General features: G+C 43.1%; 2 protein-coding genes across 2 annotated transcripts in view; one reads left to right on the top strand and one right to left on the bottom strand.

Moving 5' to 3' along the window:
- The window catches only part of COL20A1 (collagen type XX alpha 1 chain), a 532,145-nt gene that overhangs the window by 106,326 nt on the left and 402,803 nt on the right, over positions 1-23,016 (top strand). The gene's annotated exons all lie outside the window — the stretch shown is intronic.
- NKAIN4 (sodium/potassium transporting ATPase interacting 4) overlaps positions 1-23,016 on the bottom strand; it is a 120,550-nt gene that overhangs the window by 1,959 nt on the left and 95,575 nt on the right. The window contains exon 5 of the mRNA XM_081323850.1: positions 6,239-6,299. Coding sequence (XP_081179976.1) covers positions 6,239-6,299 — 61 coding nt within the window. The remainder of the gene's footprint in view (positions 1-6,238; positions 6,300-23,016) is intronic.

The following is a 23,016-nucleotide window of genomic DNA, read 5'->3' as shown; positions in this document are numbered from 1 at the left end:
ATTAGGCAAATCTGGTGACCTTCATTCACTTTGCTTGTTGGAATCTGGTTGGGAAAGTCACAAACAGTGATCCCTTGACCCTGGGATATTGCAACTGTTATAAATATATATGCCAGGGGCCAAAGCACCCATATTTTGATCATGTGACTCTGGGGATGCTATGACGGTCGTTAAGTGCGAGAACCGGTCATAAGTCACTTTTTTCGGTGCCATTATATCTTCAAACATTCACTGAACAAATGGTTGCAAGTTAGAGATGACCTATATCAGGAGTAGGAAACCTTGGCTCTTTTAGGATTCGTGGACTTCAACTCCCAGAATTCCTGAGCCAGCTGTGCTGAGGGGAAAGGGAGAGGTTTCCAAGCTGAGCCATGCTGGCTCAGGAATTCTGGGAGTTGAAGTCCACGAGTCAAAAAAGAGGCAAGATGGCCTCCCCCTGACCTATGTTGTTGAAATTATTATTGTTCCAATCAAGTTATGCATTTTGGGAATACAGAATTACTACCACCTATTAGACCCAAAGGAGCTTTTACAAAAGGTAGCTTGTTTGAAGAAGCTTCTTGGATGAGAAGCAAAACGTCTTCAAGGAAAAACAAAGAAAATCCAGCTGCCTTTTGAAAAAAGCACCTTTGGGACAACCATCGCCCGGATGACTGAGAATCTCCATAGACATTTACCACCTATTATGCTACTTTTTCTCCAGAGGGTTTAGACTCATCAAAGGCCTGGAGACTAAAACATATGAAGAACGGCTACAGGACTTGGGTTTGGCTAGTTTAAAGAAAAGAAGAAATAGGAAAGAGATGATAGCAGTATTCCAGTATTTGAGGCGCTGCCACAAGAAAGAGGGGGGTCATGTTATTCACCAAAGCACCAGAGGGCAGGACGAGAAACAATGGTTGGAAACTGATCAAAGAGAGAAGCAACCTGGAATTAAGGAGAAACTTCCTGACAGTGAGGATAATTAACTAGTGGAACAGCTTTGCTTCCAGAAATCATGGGCGCTCCATCACTGGAGATTTTTAAGAAGAGACTGGACAGTCATTGTCTGAGATGGTACAGGTTCTCCTGCTCGAGCAGGGGGTTGGACTAGAAGACCTCCAAGGTCCCTTCCAGATTCTATTCTATTCTATTCTATTCTATTCTATTCTATTCTATTCTATTCTATTCTATTCTATTCTATTCTATTCTATTCTATTCTATTCTATTCTATTCTATTCTATTCTATTCTATCCTATTCTGTAATTCTATTCTGTTCTATTCTATTCTCTATTTCTATTCTATTCTGTAATTCCTATTCTATTCTATTCTGTAATTCTATTCTATTCTATTCTATTCTATTCTATTCTATTCTATTCTATTCTATTCTATTCTCTATTTCTATTCTATTCTATTCATAAGATACTGTTAACAGCCCATCTCAATAAAAGTAGTCTCCTTGTGGAGTTGATTTCCTGGTGTCGGCCCATCTCGTGGGGTTGACATCACCTCACAGGGTGCCTCTCTTGTCTCTCCCGATTCATGTCAAAGGAACAATTTCAAAGAATTGCAGGGAAAACAAGCACCACCAATTAGTTCTGGTCAACGGAAATCCATGTCATTCCGAGACTGAAATATCGGTGGCTTTTAAGTATTAATTACCGGGCTTGGCACTGGGGACTTGGCACCTTGCAAGATGACAGCAGAGGAAACGGCTTGAAATTAGCTGTGGGTTTCTTGATAAATCACCACTGCATCATTGCTTTCTGTTTGAAGTTATTGAGAAATACAGATATTTCCCCCCCCCCTCCAACATGGATGCCTTCTTCTCTTGCCAACTCTGCTTCCTGACCCATGCCGCTGGCCTTCCAAAATGCCGTCCCGTGTGTTAAATGAGCAAGTGGACAAGAGAGGAGTCGACAGACAAAGAGATGAGAACAGAAGAAAACCTGCTTAAATTTGCCTCCTGGCTCTATTGGTTAACTTGGAGAAGGACAGCCAACAAACGAGTATGGTGCTGGGTAAATCTCAAATTGCCCTCAGGATCCCTTCTAAATGTTCATGAGGGTGGATGGTAATCCTCGATCTGCCACCACCATTTAGCCCGAAATTTTTGTTGCCAGGTGAGACGGTTGTTAAGTGAGTTTCGTTCCATTTTGCGACCTTTCTTGTCACAGTTGTTAAGTGAATCACTGCAGTTGTAAAGTTAGTAACTCGGTTGTTAAGTGAGTCTGGCTTCCCCGTGGACTTTGCTCATCAGAAAGGTGTCAAAGAGGATCACATGACCCCCGGGGACGCTGCAGACGTCACAGATGTGAAGCAGTTGCCAAGCATCTGAATTTTGACCACATGACCTTGGGGATGCAATGGTTGTAAGTGTGAAAAATGGCCTTCAGTCACTTTTTTCGGCCTTCACTAAATGAATGGATGTAAGCCGAGGACTATCCGTAGTCTTTATGCAAACAGTCAGTAAGTCCCTGGCATTGATGATGCCACATAGCTGGTAAGGAAACATCTCCAGTTGTTGAGTTCCCATTGTTAAGCGAATCGAATTCCCCCATTGACTTTGGAAGCCAACTGGGAAAGTCGCCAATGGGGATTGTGTGGCCTTGGGATGTTGCCTGTGGTAAATACAGGCCAGTTGCCAAGCACACAACTCTCATGGGACTGTGGGATGCTGCGATGGTTGTAGTGCGAGGGCTGGTTGTAAGTCATTTTTTTTAGTGCTGTTCTAACTTCCAACCGCTGTTAAACGAATGGTTGCAAGTAGAGGATTACCTGCATATCTTTGCAAAATTAATGTACGAAGCGACATTCCCATGGAAAAATATTTTTTGCAAGCAGCCATCTGTATAAAAATGTATGATTATAGAAATTGACATTAAAATATATGCCTTCTAAATTTTTCAACACACTTTTCACTAATTTTAACAGTGTGTAATCATTCTTGCCTCCTTCTAGAGGTTTATTTTTTGTATAGGTGGTCCTCAACCTATGGCCAGAATTGAGCCCAAGGTTTCGGTCGTTAAGTGAGACATTTGTGAAGCGAGCTTTGCCCCCATTTTACGACCTTTCTTGCCACAATTGCTAAGTGAATCGCTGCAGTTGTTAAGCTAGTCACTCGGTCGTTAAGTGAATCTGGCTCCCCTCCCCCCCAAAGACTTTGCTTCTCAGAAGGTCGCAAAAGGGGATCACGTAACCTCGGGACACCGCAACCGTCATAAGTATGAACCAGTTGCTAAATATCTAAATTTTGCTCATGTGACCCTGGGGATGCTTTAAATTACAAAAAGAAAAGAAAAGAAAAGAAAAAGAAAGTTTTTCAAAAGTATTTGCCTCCGCAGGTCCAAACGCTAATGTCTTCATAAGTTGAGACATCTCTTTTCAGAAACGGTACTTGTCTCCAACTGGCCGATAAATCATTTTAGGCACATGAAAGGCAATGCAATTTGCTTTCAGAGTTTCTGGTTACCATTATTTATCTTGGCTCAAGAAAAGAGGGTGACAACAATGCAAGCAATTAATTGAAAGCCCTAGAAAACCAGAGGTCAGCTCTACTGCGGTTTGGATCAATAAAGAACACATTTTTAGGCAATTCTGAAAGGCAATTGACATACTAAACCCTAATCCTAGTTTTATAATTTTCATTCGCTGATCTACTGGAAGAAAATAAACCCACCGAGCAATTGAAGTTAATGCATTGTTTAGGGGAAGATTAGTGATCTAATACCATTATCTCCTCAGCCAGCCAATATATTTTTAAGCAGCAATTCCAGAGTCTCTGAGAAAGTGACCCAGGTTCAAAGTATTTTTTTCCAAGCCCAGAGAGCAATTCTAAACTCTGATGTAAAAAATCAAAACCAAGATTTCAAGTTGGCTGACCTTCCTTCCTCCCTCCCTCCCTTCCTTCCTTCCTTCCTTCCTTCCTTCCTTCCTTCCTTCCTTCCTCCCTCCCTCCCTCCCTCCCTCGCTCCTTCCATCTTCCTTCCTCCCTCCTTCCCTCCCTCCCCATCTTCCTTCCTCCCTTCCTCCCTTTTCTCCCTCCCTTCCTTCCTCCTTCCCTCTCCCCCTGCCTTCCATCCTTCCTTCCTTCCTTCCTTCCTTCCTCCCTCCCTTCCTTCCTTCCTTCCTCCCTCCCTCGCTCCTTCCATCTTCCTTCCTCCCTCCTTCCCTCCCTCCCCATCTTCCTTCCTCCCTTCCTCCCTTTTCTCCCTCCCTTCCTTCCTCCTTCCCTCTCTCCCTGCCTTCCATCCTTCCTTCCTTCCTTCCTTCCTTCCTTCCTTCCTCCCTCCCTTCCTTCCTTCCTTCCTCCCTCCCTCGCTCCTTCCATCTTCCTTCCTCCCTCCTTCCCTCCCTCCCCATCTTCCTTCCTCCTTTCCTCCCTTTTCTCCCTCCCTTCCTTCCTCCTTCCCTCTCTCCCTGCCTTCCATCCTTCCTTCCTACCTCCCTTCCTTCCTTCCTTCCTCCCTCCCTCCCTCGCTCCTTCCATCTTCCTTCCTCCCTCCTTCCCTCCCTCCCCATCTTCCTTCCTCCCTTCCTCCCTTTTCTCCCTCCCTTCCTTCCTCCTTCCCTCTCTCCCTGCCTTCCATCCTTCCTTCCTTCCTTCCTTCCTTCCTTCCTTCCTTCCTTTTCTCCCTCTCTCCATTCCTCCTTCCCTCTCTCCCTGCCTTTCATCTTCCTTCCTTCCTTCCTTCCTTCCTTCCTTCCTTCCTTCCTTCCTTCCTTCCTTCCTTCCTTCCTTCCTTCCTTTTTTCCTCCTTCCCTCTCCCCTCTCCATCCCTTTCTCCCATCTTCCTTTCTTCTTTCCTCTTTCCTTTTTATTATTTTCCTGATATCTTCTGACAGATTGTTCTTTGATGCATCATTGGATTGCTCTACTTTTTTTAAAAAATTCCATTTATATCCCGCCCTTCTCTGAAGACTCAGGGCGGCTTACAAACTTAGCAGTAGCCTTCATTCTATGTATATGCCTCCTTATTAGGGCTTTCACACACACCCCAAGCGGCATTATTACAAAGTCAGCTTAATTGCCCCCAACAATCTGGGTCCTCATTTTACCTAGCTCTGAAGGATGGAAGGCTGAGTCAACCTTGAGCCTGGTGGGATGCGAACCTGCACTAATTGCAGGCAGCTGGTGTTACTTAAGGAGGCATTAGTATTCTTCCTCCATATGCAGTCTCCTACAATTCCTCTACCAAGGAAGGAAGGAAGGAAGGAAGGAAGGAAGGAAGGAAGGAAGGAAGGAAGGAAGGAAGGAAGGAAGGAAGGAAGGAAGGAAGGAGGGAGGGAGCTACATTATAGGTAGGTTAAATCCAAACTTGACTGTTAATGTTCATGTTAAAAACAGTGTGCGATGGTCACTTGCACATCTGCGTAATATCAGGGAATTCTTTGAAGAGTTTTTGTGAAAAAGAGGGAAGAAAAGCTTGAACTTTATCCTGATTTCTTCCTGTCCTCTTTCATTATTTTCTTTTTGCTTTGTTTACCTATATGATAAGGTGTCCTGAAGACTTAAAAAAAATGACCCAGCAGCTGACATCTAAAGGCCATTCTGCTAAACCAGCGTTTTCCAACCTTAGGAACTTGAAGATGCGTGGACTTCAACTCCCAGAATTCCCCAGCCAGCTATGCTGGCTGGGGAATTCTGGGAGTTGAAGTCCACGCATCTTCAAGTTCCTAAGGTTGGAAAACGCTGTGCTAAACAACCACATTTTCTGCAAATAGTTTTCCCCAGTACAATGTGTTTTGTGGATTATTTCCCCAAAGGCTGCCTTTCTGTGAACATTTTCACTGGAGAACAACTTGTCCCAACGGTGCTTTTTCAAAAGGCAACTGGACTTTATTTTTCCTTGAAGACACGTTGCTTCTCATCCAAGAAGCTTCTTCAGTTCTGACTGAATGGTGGAGGATGGAAGGACTTCTACTCCTTGCAGTCATCTGGCCATTAGTCCAGTTGCCCTTTGAAAAAGCATCCTTGGGACAACCGTAATCTGGATGGCTGAGAATCTCCATAGACAGGGAGAACAACTTGATTATAAAGGCATCGTCCTTTCGTTTCAGTTCATTATTTTTTTTTTAAAAAAACAACAACCTGAACACATAACATTGCCTTGAAATGTCAGTTGAACCTATTTGTTCCCCATTGGTAACAATATCTGTTCTCGTGTGCCAACATCTTCAGCTTCAGTCCACTAAGCATTGAAAAGAAAGCCATTTAATCAATAGACACTGACGGCAATCTCTGACGGCAAATACTCACAACTGTCTTCTTCTTCTGTAAAAACACTGACAACGTAACAGGCGTACACGAATCCCACCAGCTGGAAAACAAAGAGAAACAGGAATTACGAATCCCTCTTGCAGGCAATCACCATATAAGCTAGAGATACTTTAGATTCTCTTCTAAGATGGGTTGTGGATGAACCTTTTCTTCTAATATCGTTCATTGGTGAATTGTTCCTTCTTCTTTGAGTACATCTTTGTTGTTGTTGCTCAATCACTAAGTCATGTCTGACTCTTCCTGACCCCATAGACCATAGATTCCAGGTCCCTCTGTCTTCCACTGTCTCCTGGAATTTGCCCAAATTCATGTTCATTGACTCAACTAATCATCTCATCCTTTGCCGTCCCCTTCTCCTTTTGACTTCCATCTTTCCCAACATCAGGGTCTTCTCCAGTGACTCCTCTCTTCTCATTCAGTGGTAGCCAAAGTATTTGAGCTTCAGCTTCAACATCTGCCCTTCCAAAGAACAGCCAGGGTTGTTTTCCTTTAGGATCAACTGATTGGATCTCCTTGCTGTCCGAGGGACTCTCAAGAGTCTTCACCAACACTGAGTACATCTACATCAGGGCTCTTCAAACTTGGCCCTTTTATGATTTGTGGACTTCACCTCCCAGAATTCCTCAGCCAGGCACACTGGCTGAGGAATTCTGGGAAGTGAAGTCCACAAGTCATAAAAGGGCCATGTTTGAAGACCACTGATCTACATGATGCTTTTTGGTAATGTAGAGAAGATGTAGCCCAGGTGGGGTGGGGTGTGGGAATGACCTTGAAGACAGGAGAAAGACTTGCAGCCAAGGTTGCGTGTCCTCTTCCTGTCTCCCAAGGCCATTCTCTCACCCCATCCTATGTAGACTAGATCTTCTCTACATTACTAAAAGCTCATTTTCACATACATCATGCTAAGTTACCGACCTTAATCGTTCTTATGCCATGTGGAACATTTCCTGCTAACTGTAATGATAGCAATGGTCTGCTTGGACACATAATGGCTAGGATGTCACATGTGCAACAACAGCCCAGATATAGATAGATAGATAGATAGATAGATAGATAGATAGATAGATAGATAGATAGATAGATAGATAGATAGATAGACAGACAGACAGAGAGATTGATAGATAGAATATCTATTATATTTTACTTCTTAATTTTCCATGTAGTTGGACAATATAGATTGATGGATGGATGGATGGATGGATGGATGGATGGATGGATGGATGGATAGATAGATAGATAGATAGATAGATAGATAGATAGATAGATAGATAGATACATAGATAGATACATAGATAGACAGATAGATAACCTTGTCATTTTTTACTGTGGGCACAATGGCACACATTAAAAATGAAATTCAGTTGCTTGCTGTCAACGTGTACACATACATAACACACATTTAAACATACTATATACAACATATGTATATGTATACACCCTTACATGTAAGTAACATATAAATATTAATCACTGTCCATCTTGAATACATAGCAGAAGGAGGAAGCTTTAGAGTTTTATTTAGCACAAGTATATTCATGTTTCCTTTACTAGTTAGGGCATCTACTCTAGAAGCTACCTTAGGAGACAGCTGTCAGTCATGAAAGACCAGGACCACATGTGAACTTCCAATTAAACTAATTTATTACCCTTCATCTACCAATGGTGCTTTTTCAATAGGCAACTGGACTTTTTTTTCCCCTTGAAGACGTTTCGCTTCTCATCCGTGAAGCTTCTTCAATTCACACCTTTGGGACAACCATGGCCTGGATTACTGAGAAGCTCCATATACTCGTATCTACAGTATAAACTACAGAATATTGGGTGGATGTATGGAATCAAGCATGGTACAGAAACCTCTGGAGAGATCTAAAACAAATCAGAAGGTGTCTGGTACCATTTTTTCAATATACGGGCAGTCCTCAACTTACACCCACAACTGAGCCCAACATTTCTGTTGCTAAGTGAGACATTTGTGAAATATTTCCCCCCCCCCATTTTACCACCTTTTCCCCCACAGTTGTTAAGTGAATCACTGGACTTGTGAAGTTAGTAACACTCCTGTTAAGTGAATTTGCCTTCCCTATTGATTTTGCTTGACAGAAGGTCGCAAACATGACCCCGGGAACACTGCGACCGTCATAAATATGAGTCGGTTGCCAAGCCTCCGAATTTTGATCACGTGACCGTGGGAATGCTGCAATGGTCATATGACTGTGAAAAATGGCCATAAGTTACTTTTCCAGAGCCGTTGTAACTTCGAACAGTCACTAAATGAAAGATTGTAAATCAAAGACTACCTGTACAATATATTTTATTAAAAGGCATAAGCTGTTGTGAGCTGCGGTTCACTCCATCACTTTGTGAGCTTTTTAATAAAATGTGTTAAGTCAAAAACGGTGCTTGTTCTGATTTTTTTGGGGTCCCATAGACCAGAAGCCCCCAACCTTTTGGGCACCAGGGACTGGTTCCGTGGAGAGGGTGTGTGATTTTGTGTGCTGCCTGCATCCCGCGGATGGGTCTTTGCTTGTTTTTGTGGACCATTTGCTGGCATGCCGCAGCCCGGTATTGGTCCATGGACTGGGGGTTGGGGACCCCTGTGATAGACTAAAGACAATTTGCCCACAATGGAAAAAATCTAGTGATTGATGGTGGCATAAGCTAAAGGTTGCTGTATTTCAATTTCCTTATCTTATCTCAAGCTTTTAATTTCTTTGGGCTGATTTACTTATTTCTTTCAGCAGTTTGAACAGCACTACTTACACTGAAGGGGGGAAACGTGATATCTCTGCGTTTGTGTGTACGGTTGCTGACAAATCACCCTGTTAGTAGCAGTAATAAAATAAAAACAACGCTTTCCATTTTTCTCGTTTTACAAGAAATCAGCAAGATCCCAATAAACAACACAGCAGATATGAGAACAAAAGAATCTATCATCATTATGCTTAGCACCAATGCTTAGAGGTACAACATAATCTTATTTTTACAGTATTTTAATCTTCTGCTGATTGCTTAGGGGAATTTGCGGGGGTCTGGAAGAGCTTGAGTAATGATACGCAAATATTTTATCTAAATGTACCTTTGTTATTTATGTAAGGAACAAGTCCACATTGTCTAAGACTGCCTATTATGTAAGATAAGTGAGCTTCTTCCAAAGACCTGGAGAAAATGCGATCTTTAGGGAATTTTAACAACTGCATTTAGATTTTCCTTCTAAAAATATGATCTGGAAACTTCAGGAGGAAGCAGATGAGTGTTTGAGGTTTTGTCATAGAAAAAAAAGGGACCTATGACCTTTTTCACACTTAACGACCATTGCAGCATCTCCCACAAGCTTGGCATCAAAATTTGGACACTTGGCAACCTTACGAGCAATGGGGAAGCCAGATTCACTTAACTTTTGCTTTTGTTTTTGCTCTCACTTTTACACTTCTATGTTTACTTTTCCTAACAGTGAGAACAATTAACCAGTGGAACAATCTGCCTCCAGAAGCTGTGGGTGCTCCAATACTGGAACTTTTTAAGAAGAGACTGGACAGCCATTTGTCTGAAATGGTATAGGGTTTCCTCCCTGAGCAGGGAGTTGGACTAGATGACCTCTAAGGTCCCTTACTACAACAACAACAACAACAACAACAACAACAACAATAAAGTTGGAAGGGACCTCATCAAGTCCAACCCCCTGCTCAGGCAGGAAAACCTATACCAGGGGTGTCAAACAGCCAGCCTGCGGGCCAAATGCATTATAGTGAAACCGTGCCCACCCCATTTATTTATTTATTTATTTATTTTAATTCCATTTATATCCCGCCCTTCTCCGAAGACTCAGGGCGGCTTACAAGCTTAGCTGGCAATGACAAAAAAGTCATGACAGGTCGTGACACATTATGTGATGTTGCGAGTTTGACACCCCTGCCCTATACCATTTCAGGCAAATGGCTGTCCAGTCTCTTCTTAAAAACTTCCAGTTTTGGAGCATTCTCAGCTTCTGGAGTCAGGTTGTTCCACTGGTTAGTTGTTCTAACTGTCAGGAAGTTTCTCCTTAGTTCTAGGTTGCTTCTCTCCTTGACTAGTTTCCATCCATTGCTTCTTGTCCTGCCTTCTGGTGCTTTGGAGAATAGCTTGACTCCCTCTTCTTTGGGGCAGCCCCTGAGATATTGGAAGACTGCTATCATGTCACCCCTCACTCTTCTCTTCGTTAAACTACACATCCCCAATTCCAGCAACCGTTCCTTATATGTTTTGATTCTGCCATTCTGTTATTTTACTTTTACTTTTCTATTATCTAATTTTATTCATTAAATTTATATGCCCCCCCCCATCTCTCTACCAAGCAACTCTAGGTGGTTTACAATAATCTAAATGATATAATACAAAACCAGAATAAGACAATTGTAGGATGAAAACATCAGGCATGAAAAATACAGCTAAAAAGAACCAATGTTGTAGAAGGCTAGCGATGGGATCTCCTTTTAATCTAGTGTTGAACCAGATAACCTCATTCAAATTATATCCTCCGTCAACTACCTCAGGTTTTCCAAGAATGCAGGTAGTCCTCAACGACCACAATTGAACCCAAAATTTCTGTTGCTAAGCAAGACAGTTGTTGAGTGAGTTTTGCCCCATTTTACGACCTTTCTTGCCGCATTTGTTCAGCGAACCACTGCAGTTAACGTAGTGACGTGACCGTTAAGTGAATCTTCCCCATGGACTTTTCTTGTCGGAGGGTCGCAAAAGGGGGATCCCGGGACCCCAGGATAGTGCAACCGTCATAAATATGAGCCACTTGCCAAGCTTCTGAATTTTGATCCCGTGACCGTGGGGATGCTGCTACCGCCGTAAGAGTGAAAAATGGTCATAATTCACTTTTTTTCCCCGTTGCCGTTGTAACTTTGAACAGTCACTAAACAAATGGTTGTAAATCGGACTACTTGTAGTCATTTTCTCACCATTTCTGAGAGTCCACAATGACGTATGCTGCTCTCCCTCATGTTTGCAATTCTGAATCCAAAGCTAGAAAACCCATTAGTTTCTTTCCTTCCTTCCTTCCTTCCTTCCTTCCTTCCTTCCTTCCTTCCTTCCTTCCTTCCTTCCTTCCTTCCTTCCTTCCTTCGTGGCAAATGAATTAGGTTCCTTCCTTCCTTCCTTCCTTCCTTCCTTCCTTCCTTCCTTCCTTCCTTCCTTCCTTCCTTCCTCCATCTCTCCGTGTCTTCCTTCCTTCCTTCCTTCCTTCCTTCCTTCCTTCCTTCCTTCCTTCCTTCCTTCCTTCCTGGCAAATGAATTAGGTTCCTTCCTTCCTTCCTTCCTCCATCTCTCCGTGTCTGTCTTCCTTCCTTCCTTCCTTCCTTCCTTCCTTCCTTCCTTCCTTCCTTCCTTCCTTCCTTCCTTCCTTCCTTCATGGCAAATGAATTAGGTTCCTTCCTTCCTTCCTTCCTTCCTTCCTTCCTTCCTTCCTTCCTTCCTCCATCTCTCCGTGTCTGTCTTCCTTCCTTCCTTCCTTCCTTCCTTCCTTCCTTCCTTCCTTCCTTCCTTCCTTCCTTCCTTCGTGGCAAATGAATTAGGTTCCTTCCTTCCTTCCTCCATCTCTCTGTGTCTGTCTTCCTTCCTTCCTTCCTTCCTTCCTTCCTTCCTTCCTTCCTTCCTTCCTTCCTTCCTTCCTTCCTTCCTTCCTGTGCTTTTTTTGTAAAAGAAATGGTGCCGGAACTCAAACATGTCATACCACCCGCTTTGCCTACCCTACAAGGTTCCATCCAAAAAAGGTGCCGGAAATCCATTCTGAGCGTTCTATGACAAAAAAAGCCCTGCTTCCTTCCTCCATCTCTCCGTGTCTCCCTCCCTCCCTCCCTCCCTCCCTTCCTTCCTTCCTTTTTTCCTTCCTTCCTTCCTTCCTTCCTTCCTTCCTTCCTTCCTTCCTTCCTTCCTTCCTTCCTTCCTTCCTTCCTTCGTGGCAAATGAATTAGGTTCCTTCCTTCCTTCCTTCCTCCATCTCTCCGTGTCTGTCTTCCTTCCTTCCTTCCTTCCTTCCTTCCTTCCTTCCTTCCTTCCTTCCTTCCTGTGCTTTTTTTGTAAAAGAAATGGTGCCGGAACTCAAACATGTCATACAACCCGCTTTGCCTACCCTACAAGGTTCCATCCAAAAAAGGTGCCGGAACTCCGTTCTGAGCGTTCTATGACAAAAAAAGCCCTGCTTCCTTCCTCCATCTCTCCGTGTCTCCCTCCCTCCCTCCCTCCCTCCCTCCCTCCCTTCCTTCCTTTTTTTCCTTCCTTCCTTTTTTTCCTTCCTTCCCTCCCTCCCTCCCTCCCTCCCTCCCTCCCTCCCTCTCTCTCTCTCTCTCTCTCTCTCTCTTTCTCTCTCTTTGCAAAAACATTTAAAAAATTAGCCAGCTTGTTTCCAGGAAGGATCCTGCTGCATGCCATTAGCTCCCCCTTGCAATCCTCATTACCTCGTCTTTTCCGTGTCTAGGTGATGTATGCTTCCCCTTTATTAAAAATGAATGACTCCATTTTCTAGAGTTCCCTCGTCCATCATACTGTCCTCCTGCGGTGTGAGTAATTGTGAAGCTTCTAATTCTTAATTAAAGTGGATTGAGTGCACCGTGGAAATAAATAATGAGGGATAACAGTAGCCTTAAAAAAAAAAGGAAAAAGGAAAAAAGTTAGCCTCCCACTGAAAGGCTGGTGCCAAGGTATGTTGGGACTGAGCATCTCAGCAATGCACAGCATTCCAGAGACCAGGATAATAGGCTTTGAAAAGGCTACAGATGGATTGCTTCGGTTATCTCTTGATGGTATGAGTAATAAAGTAACATCAAGAGATAAAGATTTATCTTTATAACACAAAGAGGTAAAGATAAAGAGCTAAAGAGCTAAAGTGTATGATGAATGGCTGCGGGTACTAGGAATGTCTGGTCCACGGATGGTGAACCGTTTAGAGACCGGGTGCCCAAAACCTGCCCCCACCTGGCCCCCTTGCCCATCACCACTCTGCCACTGCCCACAACCGTTCACTTAGTTCAAAGTTCAAAGTTACAACGGCACTGGAAAAAAGTGGCTTATGACCATTTTTCACACTTTGGGCCATTGCAGCATCCCCATGGTCACATGATCAAAATTCAGATGCCTGGCAACTGATTCATACTTAGGACGGTTGCAGTGAGCCGGGGTCATGTGATCCCTTTTTGCGACCATCTGACAAACAAGAGGGTTACTAACTTGACAAGTCCAGAGATTCACTTAACAGCTGTGGGGGGAAAGGTGGTAAAACGGGGGGGGGGGGGGAAGAATTGTTTCACAGATGTCTCACTTAGCAACAGAAATGTTGGGCTCAATTGTGGTCGTAAGTGGAGGACTAACTGTATTTGTGACTCAGGATTGAACTGTGGGGCCCTTGGTGCTCTCCGAGCTTGGTGGTTTTCTTGCAGACGTTTCATTACCCAACTAGGTAACATCATTCTGTGCTAGTAAGGGAGCACGGTTTGTTCTCATTCTATATACTTGTTGTGATTCTGTGCCATCCTGTGATCCCGGCAGCTGAGTCTGGGGAATCAGATGAGGAGGAGGAGGAGGGGGGCCTGGGGAGCCATCAGAGTCAGAGGAAGGCTCTGATGAACTACAGGACTTACAAAGTGAGGAAGAACCTGGCCCCTCCACTCATGGTCAAGCTGAAAGCCATCTTTGCTGGGAGGCTGAGTCAGACTGAGAGGAAGCACAGCTGGAAGACCTCAGAGATGCACGTAAATGTAGACAGGTCACACGAGTAGGTCAGAGGGAGGCAATGGGGCGACTCCAGGGGAGAAGGAGAAAGCAGTGAAAAGCCACGCCTTGGGGGCTGCGTAACAAAAAGGGAATGTGTGGGCGGGGCTGGGTGCTGGAGGCAACGGTTTGCAAAGAACTTCTGAGTCTAGAGATGATAGTCTGTTTATTTTACCAGTGAGGTATTTCCTGTTTTGCCTTGTGCTCTGCTCTGTTTGGGGACACGGTCTGTAACTTCAGTAAAAGTGGTTTATTTATCCACTCTACTGCTAAATTAGGGGTTGCCTTGTGAAGTAATAAGGCTGGGACAGAAAAATACTAGTGGCTTCCCTGTCAATGTTGGTGGGAGTATATTTGGCAATTCTTTGATTAGACTGTTATTTACTGTTGGCTGGTAGTAGTAATAATAGCACTGATAATGTTACCTTGTTTGGTAATAAAATCTCTGCAAGAAAACCACCAAACTCAGAAAAGTTTGAAGACCCCTGTTCTGGAATAAAGAATCTATCTATGTAAGCATCACCACTAATTTAGTAGCACGCAATCAACTTCTATTCTACACAAAGAATATTCAGTCTCTTCTGCTCTCAGCATTCCTTATACAAGACGCATTTGGCATCTACAGGAAAAGAAAAAAAATCAACTGGACTTTGACAACTACTTATCAAAGCTAAAAGAGAGGACTTCCAGAATGTGTCAACTGGAATTGCTGTTTCCAGGACTGAGAAAAGTTTGGGAAAAGGTTGTGCAGAAAACCAATCACAAGCACTTTGGTTACCAATGAAGAAATCCTCCATTTGCTGGAGGAAGGCTGTTACCAAGAAAATAAGATTCTGTTATTATACATCAGGGGTCTTCAAACGTGTCCCTTTTATGACTTGTGGACTTCAACTCCCAGAATTCCTCAGCCAGGCACGCTGGCTGAGGAATTCTAGGAGTTGAAGTCCACAAGTCATAAAAGGGACACGTTTGAAGACCCCTGTTATAGATAATCCCAAGAAAAGTAGGTTTAACCTTCCTATGGAGCTAATTTCCTGATCTGGTCTATCTCGTGGGGATGACAAAACTTCATTCAGCCCCAATTTGGTGTAAATATCAATCAGCGCTTCAGGTTTGTGAGGGAGTAATTTGTCTATGACTTGATGGAAGGGTTGCTCTCCATGGTACTGAACCCAAATCCTCTCCTCTGCAACTTGGACTTTCCCCAAGTCCTGCTCCACTTGGCTACCTCTTGGCTGAACCACCCTGTCTGTATTGTTGGTTGGGTATCAGCCATCAACAGGCACATAGAAACAAACAACATCGACATGCCATTCAAAAGAGACAATCAAAAACGGCAAAAAGCAAAACAGAGACCAAAACGCTTCTTCACCAGCAATCAACAACACCCAAGTAGAGATTAATAACAAGATTAATACCCAACCAACAATCAAGAAGTAAGCAATACCTCAGTCAAGGAACTACCAACTCAAGAAACACAGCACTCCTAACAAAACTGACAGCAAAAGCCAGAAACCCTGCTCCCTTCTAGCACTGATGATGTTACCTAATGCGGTAATGAAATGTCTGCAAGAAAACAACCCAGCTCAGAGAGCACCAAAAACCCCACAGTCCCATCTATGCCCTTACTCAGAGCAGGTGAGGGTGTCCTTCTTTGACCAGAACTAAAGCAAGATCCACCAGCTATTATGTCAGACGTTTCTACAAACTTTTAAGCAGCAGATGGAGAGATGCAGCTACTGGTCCTCTCTGAATGTGCTCAACCATGACAGTTAACCCACTTGAGTGTGTTCTGTACCAGCCTGCTACCGGCCCTGCAGAAAAGGCAGGGACAACCCCTTTACAAACGGCAAGAGGCTGGAATTACGCCTGCCAAATTTATAGCTACAAAAACAAACAAGACACGAACCAAGAAACAGGAGCTTTAAGAAACACGAACTATCCAAGCAGTTGCCTTCAGCAAACCAGCCCTCCCCACACATTCCCCTTATATAGAGTTCAGGGCGTGGCTTCTCTCTGCCTCCTTCTGAGAAGCCCCATTGCCTTCCTCTGTTTACTCCTAATTGACTGCCTCCTGCGTCGGGCGTCCTTGAACAGGGCCAGCTGTGGGTCATCTTCATCCACGCTGTCAGGCTCACACAGCTGGGTCTCCGTGGTGACCAAGTGGGAGGGGCCTGGCTGAGGGCTCTCATCAGCAAGATCTTCAACCCCCTCAGCAAGGTCTTCAACACCCCCCTCCTCCTCCTCTGAGTCGTCCGACCCAACTGCCGAACCCACAGGCTGACCCTGAATCACAACAGAGTGGACGATAAGGATACCTATATACATTAAATAATAAACTGTGAAAAAAAGACCAATCTGGAAATATCATTTTTAGCGTTAGGTCTGCTTAATTGGTGTAATTCTGTACCCCCATGCCTTCTTGGCATCTTATTTTTTTAACCCTTTATTTAATAAACATTTACTTACATTGACCAGGGGGCAACTTGGCTCTTTAGTGTGACCCTTATAAAATATGTTTCTTCAGTTATGCGGTTTGAGGGCCAAAAATTTAACACTGTCTTTAAGCCATGGAGAAAGAGAACGGGGTGAAGTTTAACCTGGTGATCGGCAAGCTAGATTTAGCTGGTTGCTTTCCTGTCTCCCAGGGGGGAAAAAATGGCAAATCTGGAGGACACCTGCTTACCTTGAGATTTCAAGCAATTAAGGGATATTTAGAAGCCTGTGGCAGCAAAAGAGAGTCATAAATGATAAACGGGAACAGCTGGTACAAGAATACCATCCTCTGTTGCAGGGGTGGGGAACCTTGGCTCTTTTAGGACTTGTGGACTTCAACTCCCAGAATTCCTGAGCCAGCCAGGAATTCTGGGAGTTGAAGTCCGCAAGTCATAAAAGAGCCAAGGTTCCCCGCCCCGGCTCTATTGTATCAGTGACGCTGCTATCCACAGCAAAGTTTTTGCAATGGAAATTTTACTTGCGTCTTTTAACAGTGTCTTTGTGCACCTATCATGCTCCAACATGGTTCAAAAAATCCACAGTTTATTGGATGAACCCTTTTTTTTTTCTGTGCTCACAGGGAAGATGCTGCACACCAGATTTCAGTGTCTGCCTGACTAAGGTATGGCTCAGTGTTTATTTATTCAATTATCCTGCCTGTTAAGTGACTCAAGGCAGTGGACGTAGCTAATACCCACAAGCCTGAGAGGTGGGTTGGGATGAGAGATCATGCTTGGTCCCCGGTACCCAGTTGGATTCATGCCTAAAACACAATTAGAACTCACAGCCTCATGGTGATTGGCCCAAAGTCACCCAGCCGGATTTCAGGCCTAAGGTGGGACTAGAACTCACAGTCTCCTGGCAATTGGCCCAAAGTCATCCAGACAGCTTTTATGCCTAAGGAGGGACTAGAACTCACTGTTTCCTGGTGTTTGGCCCATAGTCACCCAGCCAGCTTTAATGTCTAACACAGGACTAGAACTCACAGTCTCCTGGTTTGCTTTTAGTTCCCTAAACCAGGGGTGTCAAACTCAATTTCATTGAGGGCCGCATCAGCATTGCGGTTGCCCTCAAAGGGACAGGTGGGTATGGCCTGGGTGGGCGTGGCCTACTGGGTGGGCGTGGCTAGAGTGTGTATGGCCTACTGGGTGGGCGTGGCCAGCTCTACATCGTTTGCATCAAGGGTGCCTATGGGGGCCTGGGCAGGAGTGGGACAGATCTGAGGGTCTCTGGGCCAGGGCCAAGGCAGCGGGGGCCGTTCCCTCACTGTTTCCAGGATGGCTTCATGGGCCACATGAAACCACTTCGCGGGCCGGATCCGGCCCCCGGGCCTTGTGTTTGACATGTCTGCCCTAAACCATTATTATTTCATACTTTTATTTATCAAATTTAAAATCCAAGTTATTTACCTTTTTAAAAAAAACAAAACAAAACAAAACAGAGAGGAAACAGTTGCCTTGATTCTGGTGTCACACAGTCCTAATTCAAAATGTCAAAGTTGTAAGTGGCAGCTATCAACTGAAAAAGACACAAGTGACCATTTGATCCTATAAATTTTCTGAATCTGAACTTGGTCTCGGGTGTAATCAACTTGCTCATTCCATGTATTATCCCTCTATCTCTCTATCACTCTCCATTATCTATCTATCTGTCTATCTGTCTGTCTGTCTGTCTTGTCTATCATGTCTATCTATCTGTCTATCTATCTATCTATCTATCTATCTATCTATCTATCTATCCATCCACCCACCCACCCACCCACCCACCCACCCATCCATCCATCCATCCATCCATCCATCCATCCATCCATCCATCCATCCATCTATCTATCTATCCATCCATCCATCCACCCACCCACCCACCCACCCACCCACCCACCCACCTATCTATCTATCTATCTATCTATCTATCTATCTATCTATCTATCTATCTATCTATCTATCTATCTATCCATCCACCCACCCACCCACCCACCCATCTATCTATCTATCTATCCATCCATCCATCCATCCATCCATCCATCCATCCAAAATTGACTCTGGACGGTATACAACAAAGCTAAGAACAGTTTTTCCTGCTCAGTTCTTTGTAAGAGAGTTGCATATCTACATTCCTGAGCTCTGAATATTGCTAAATAAATATACAGAGCAGCCAACAATTTTCATCTGTCTAATTGCTGGTGGGAAGAATCCAGGAGTATCCAGATGGCTAGTGCAAAGCTTGGAAAAGCTCGACTAACTTTGCTCTGTTTATAGTTCCCAACCATATGATACAGGGCAATTTTAGCACAAGGTTTTTTTAGGTTTTTTTTCAAAAACCCTCAATCCTGAGAACCTCTGTGGGGAAAAATAACAAGGAAAAAGGAAGAGTCAGACAAATATCCTAAAGTAAAGTTCATATTCAGCTATGATCAACCCAGCAGTTGATGCCACTCTGACTTTGCTACCTAATGCAGGTAAGTCCCTTGAATTGGCGATAAACAACTGTTTTTTCTTGGAAAGAGGAATGTGCCAAACAACCGGACTAGCTGCTTAAAATGGTGTGCAATTATTTGCTTGTTTACTGCTTAGCTCAACAAATGTTTAGGGCCAGGAAAAATAACAAGAATGTCAAGGATGAAACTTTGGCAGCTACGTGCCTCTCCGTTTCAACTTGCCTTTAGATTAACAGAGGGAGAGGTTACTTTCAAGTGGGTTAGATGGAGAAACGAAAGTTCTGTGATTCAGCTGAAGACCATGAGAGCCTGAAAGCTTTTCAAGGACACCAGAACAGGTGTGGATTTGAAGCAGACGGTTCCCATAACAAAGTGAACTTGTTTATAAGGACTACGTAAGATGTTGGGGGTTTGGCTGGGAGAATTATTATTGTTTAAGTCTATGAATTGGTGTTGGAACCTCAGAGTTAAGTTTTGCTTCAACCTAACAATGCGGTGTATTCAAGAAACAGTAAGATTTTTGGAGACGGAATGAGCCTGGAGTTTTATTTGGATTCTCGAGCTGGATGTTGAGATATGAATTGAAATGGCAAAGTCTGACATGCATTCAATTGTCTCCTAGAACTTGTCACTTTAATTCAGTGTTTCTCATCCTTGGCCATGTTAAGATGCATGGACTTCAACTCCCAGAATTCCCCAGCCAGCATGGCTGGCTGGGGAATTCTGGGAGTTGGAGTTCATGCATCTTAACATGGCCAAGGATGAGAACCGCTACCCTAACTGCTAATTTAAAACAAATTGTCTTCTGCTGATTTCAGAAGATGGGTAAAATAAATCCTGGAGAATTTGGGGGGGTGGGGGAGGGAAAGATCCATGCACCCACATTTAGACCTTTCTCCGTAGATAGCCTGAGACATCATATGGTAATTAGCTCCCCATTCCTTGTGCAGTAGCAAGATGACCTTTAAACAGAAACTTGAGATGGAAATTGGGCTGAAAAAAAATCTTATGTGTTTCCTAAGGGCTAAAGGGAAATCCCTTTATCCTTTTTTTTATTAACAAATACCTTACAACACTTGTCCATCAGCTGACCCAGGGGAAAGCTGATAGCAAAAGACATTAAGCAATAGACGTAGGATTAAAAATTCATCAGTGTCTCGAAATACGAAGCCGGGGTCCTGAAAGTTATCATTTCCGTTGTCCTTGGAAAAGCAAGCAAGCAACCGGATCTTTACCTTTATTAATTCATTTTGGAGTATTAATAGCTTATATTATCTCCAACATACAACAGCACGCTACACGGAAGCCCTGTTCAGGTATAATCATAGTACTTCAAAAGGACTGAAATTTAAATTTCCTCTGAAACAGAACTGCTACAAAATGATATACAGGTAGTCCTCAACTAAAGACCATTCATTTAGAGACTGTCAACACAGTGCTAGGCTGCGTTAACAGAGGAATAGAATCAAGATCACGTGAAGTGTTAATACCACTTTACAAGGCCTTGGTAAGGCCACACTTGGAATACGGCATCCAGTTTTGGTCACTATGATGTAAAAAAGATGTTGAGACTCTAGAAAGAGTACAGAGAAGAGCAACAAAGATGATTAGGGGACTGGAGGCTAAAACATATAAGGAACGGCTGCTGGCATTGGGTATGTGTAGTTTAATGAAGAGAAGGACAAGGGGGGACATGATAGCAGTGTCACAATATCTCAGGGGCTTCTCCCCAAAAGAGGGGGTCAAGCACCTGACAAGAAGAAATGGATGGAAACTAATCAAGGAGAGAAGCAACCTAGAACTAAGGAGAAATTTCCTGACAGACAGAACAATTAACCAGTGGAAAAACCTGCCTCCAGAAGCTGTGAATGCTCCAACACTGGAAGTTTTTAAGAAGAGACTGGACAGCCATTTGTCTGAAATGGTATAGGCCAGGGGTAGGCAACCTCGGCTCTTTTATGACTCATGGACTTCAACTCCCAGAATTCCTGAGCCAGCCATGCTGCCTACCCCTGGTATAGGGTTTTCTGCCTGAGCAGGGGGTTCAATAAGATGACCTCCAAGGTCCCTTCCAACTGTATTATTATTATTATTATTATTATTATTATTATTATTATTATTAATAATAATAATAATAATAATAATAATAATAATAATAATAATAATAATAATAATAATAATAATATATTACAGCAATGAAAAAAGTGACTTATGACCATTTTTTTTCACACTTACGACCGTTACAGCCCTGGCAGAGATGGCAAAGTTAATTGTTTTATTTATTTATTTTATTTTTATTTATTTTATTATATTTATATACTGCCCTTTCCCTGAGGACTCAGGGCGGTTTACAGGGAATTAAAAAACCAGCAATACAAAAGTTAAAACCAATTTAAAAAAGATTAAACTAACCCTGTGCAATTAAAACCCCGATTAAAATAGGTTACTCCTCAGCCTGGGCCCGAGAGCTCAAAGAGCCAGGTCTTCAGGCCCCGGCGGAATGACCGGAGGTCGGGGGCAGTCCTCAGCTCCACTGGCAGCTGGTTCCAGAGGGCAGGCGCCCCCACTGAGAAGGCCCTATCCCTGGGTATCACCCGCCGGCAATCTCTTACCGGTTTTAATTAAGGGAAAAGAAATCTTTCTAGTTTCGCTTCTGCTTGGAGACTGCTTGGAAACCCAAAGTCAAAATTTCATATATAGTTTTTTCTGTCTCGTGTATAGAGACAGGGGGGCGGAGGGGGGGGAATGAAATTTTGACTTTTGGTTTTAATTAGTTTGTTGTGATAGAAATGATTGGTATTTACTAATCATATGAAAGTAAAAAAGCTGGGATTGTCACTTTATTCCGTATTTTACTGCACGAAAAGAAATGTTGGAAGTCACTGCTATTTTTTTTTTCCTTTCACACCCCCTTTTCTTTTCCCTTGCCCCCCAACTCTCCTACTGTCTTTACTTTCATTCTTACTTCACATTAAGAAGAAATTTAATTCAAAAATTAAAAGAAAAAGAAATAGAATCCTAATACTTGCAACTTTCGCAAGGGGGGTGGAAGATGAAATGATGATGTTTAAACGATGCCACTTCAATCCAGCTGCCAATTTTTGCAGGTCCCATGAGGTTAATAAGCTCAAGAAACAAGACTTGCTTAGATTCCTCAAAAATATCTACTAGTTACTACTAGTTTAATGTGACAGAATCTTGAAAATCCGTCAGAGCAATTCTCCCACTCAACTTATATCGAGCGTAAATTAAGGTAGATTTGCTCTGTTTTTCATTCTCACGCTTTCCCCTTCCCTGGGCTAAGCTGTCTCTTTTGTAACATTCCTGTTTCCTTCTCCACTTTCCCAGGATCTGTTAGACACCCCACCCACCCCATCACATCAATTCTGCAAGAATGCCTTATTATATTCAACTAAAAAACTCAGTACATCCAAGTGCCCATAACTGCTCCACCTGACAACCCAACCAAATTGGATAATAGCTTTTTTTTAAAACAATGTAATTTTATCAAAAACAAGAGTAAATAGGAATACAAAATAAAATAGAATAAGGAGGAAGAAAATAGGAAAAGGAAGAAATAAAAGAGAAAGCTGAAGTGCAAATGGAAAATAGGTAGAAGACAAAGCGAAAAGAAAGGAAAAAAGATATAAAGGCGCGCTATCTAATTCTCTTTACAGCACTTATAAGTACAATTGTAAAATTATCTCTCTTTAAAATTAGACCAGGGCTCTTTTCTTTCTGTAATCTAGCCTATCTAATCGTCAAAACCATAGATCAGTGTTTCTCAGTCTTCTCCACATACTGCTGGAGTCTAGCTTGTAGAATTTTAAGCATAACTTTACTAGCATGAGAAATGAGTGCAATGGTGCGATAGTTTGAACATTCTTTGGCACTGCCTTTCTTTGGAATTGGAATGTAAACTGATCTTTTCCAATCCTGTGGCCACTGTTGAGTTTTCCAAATTTGCTGGCAAATTGAGTGTAGCACTTTTACTGCATCATCTTTTAAGATTTTGAATAGCTCAGCTGGAATACTGTCACCTCCACTAGCTTTGTTGTTGCTCAGCTTTTCTAAGGCC

The sequence above is a fragment of the Vipera berus genome (genome assembly GCF_964194415.1).
Source record: "Vipera berus genome assembly, chromosome: 3".
In the NCBI taxonomy this organism is placed as follows: Eukaryota; Metazoa; Chordata; class Lepidosauria; order Squamata; family Viperidae; genus Vipera; species Vipera berus.
This window is presented reverse-complemented; position numbering and strand designations above follow the sequence as displayed.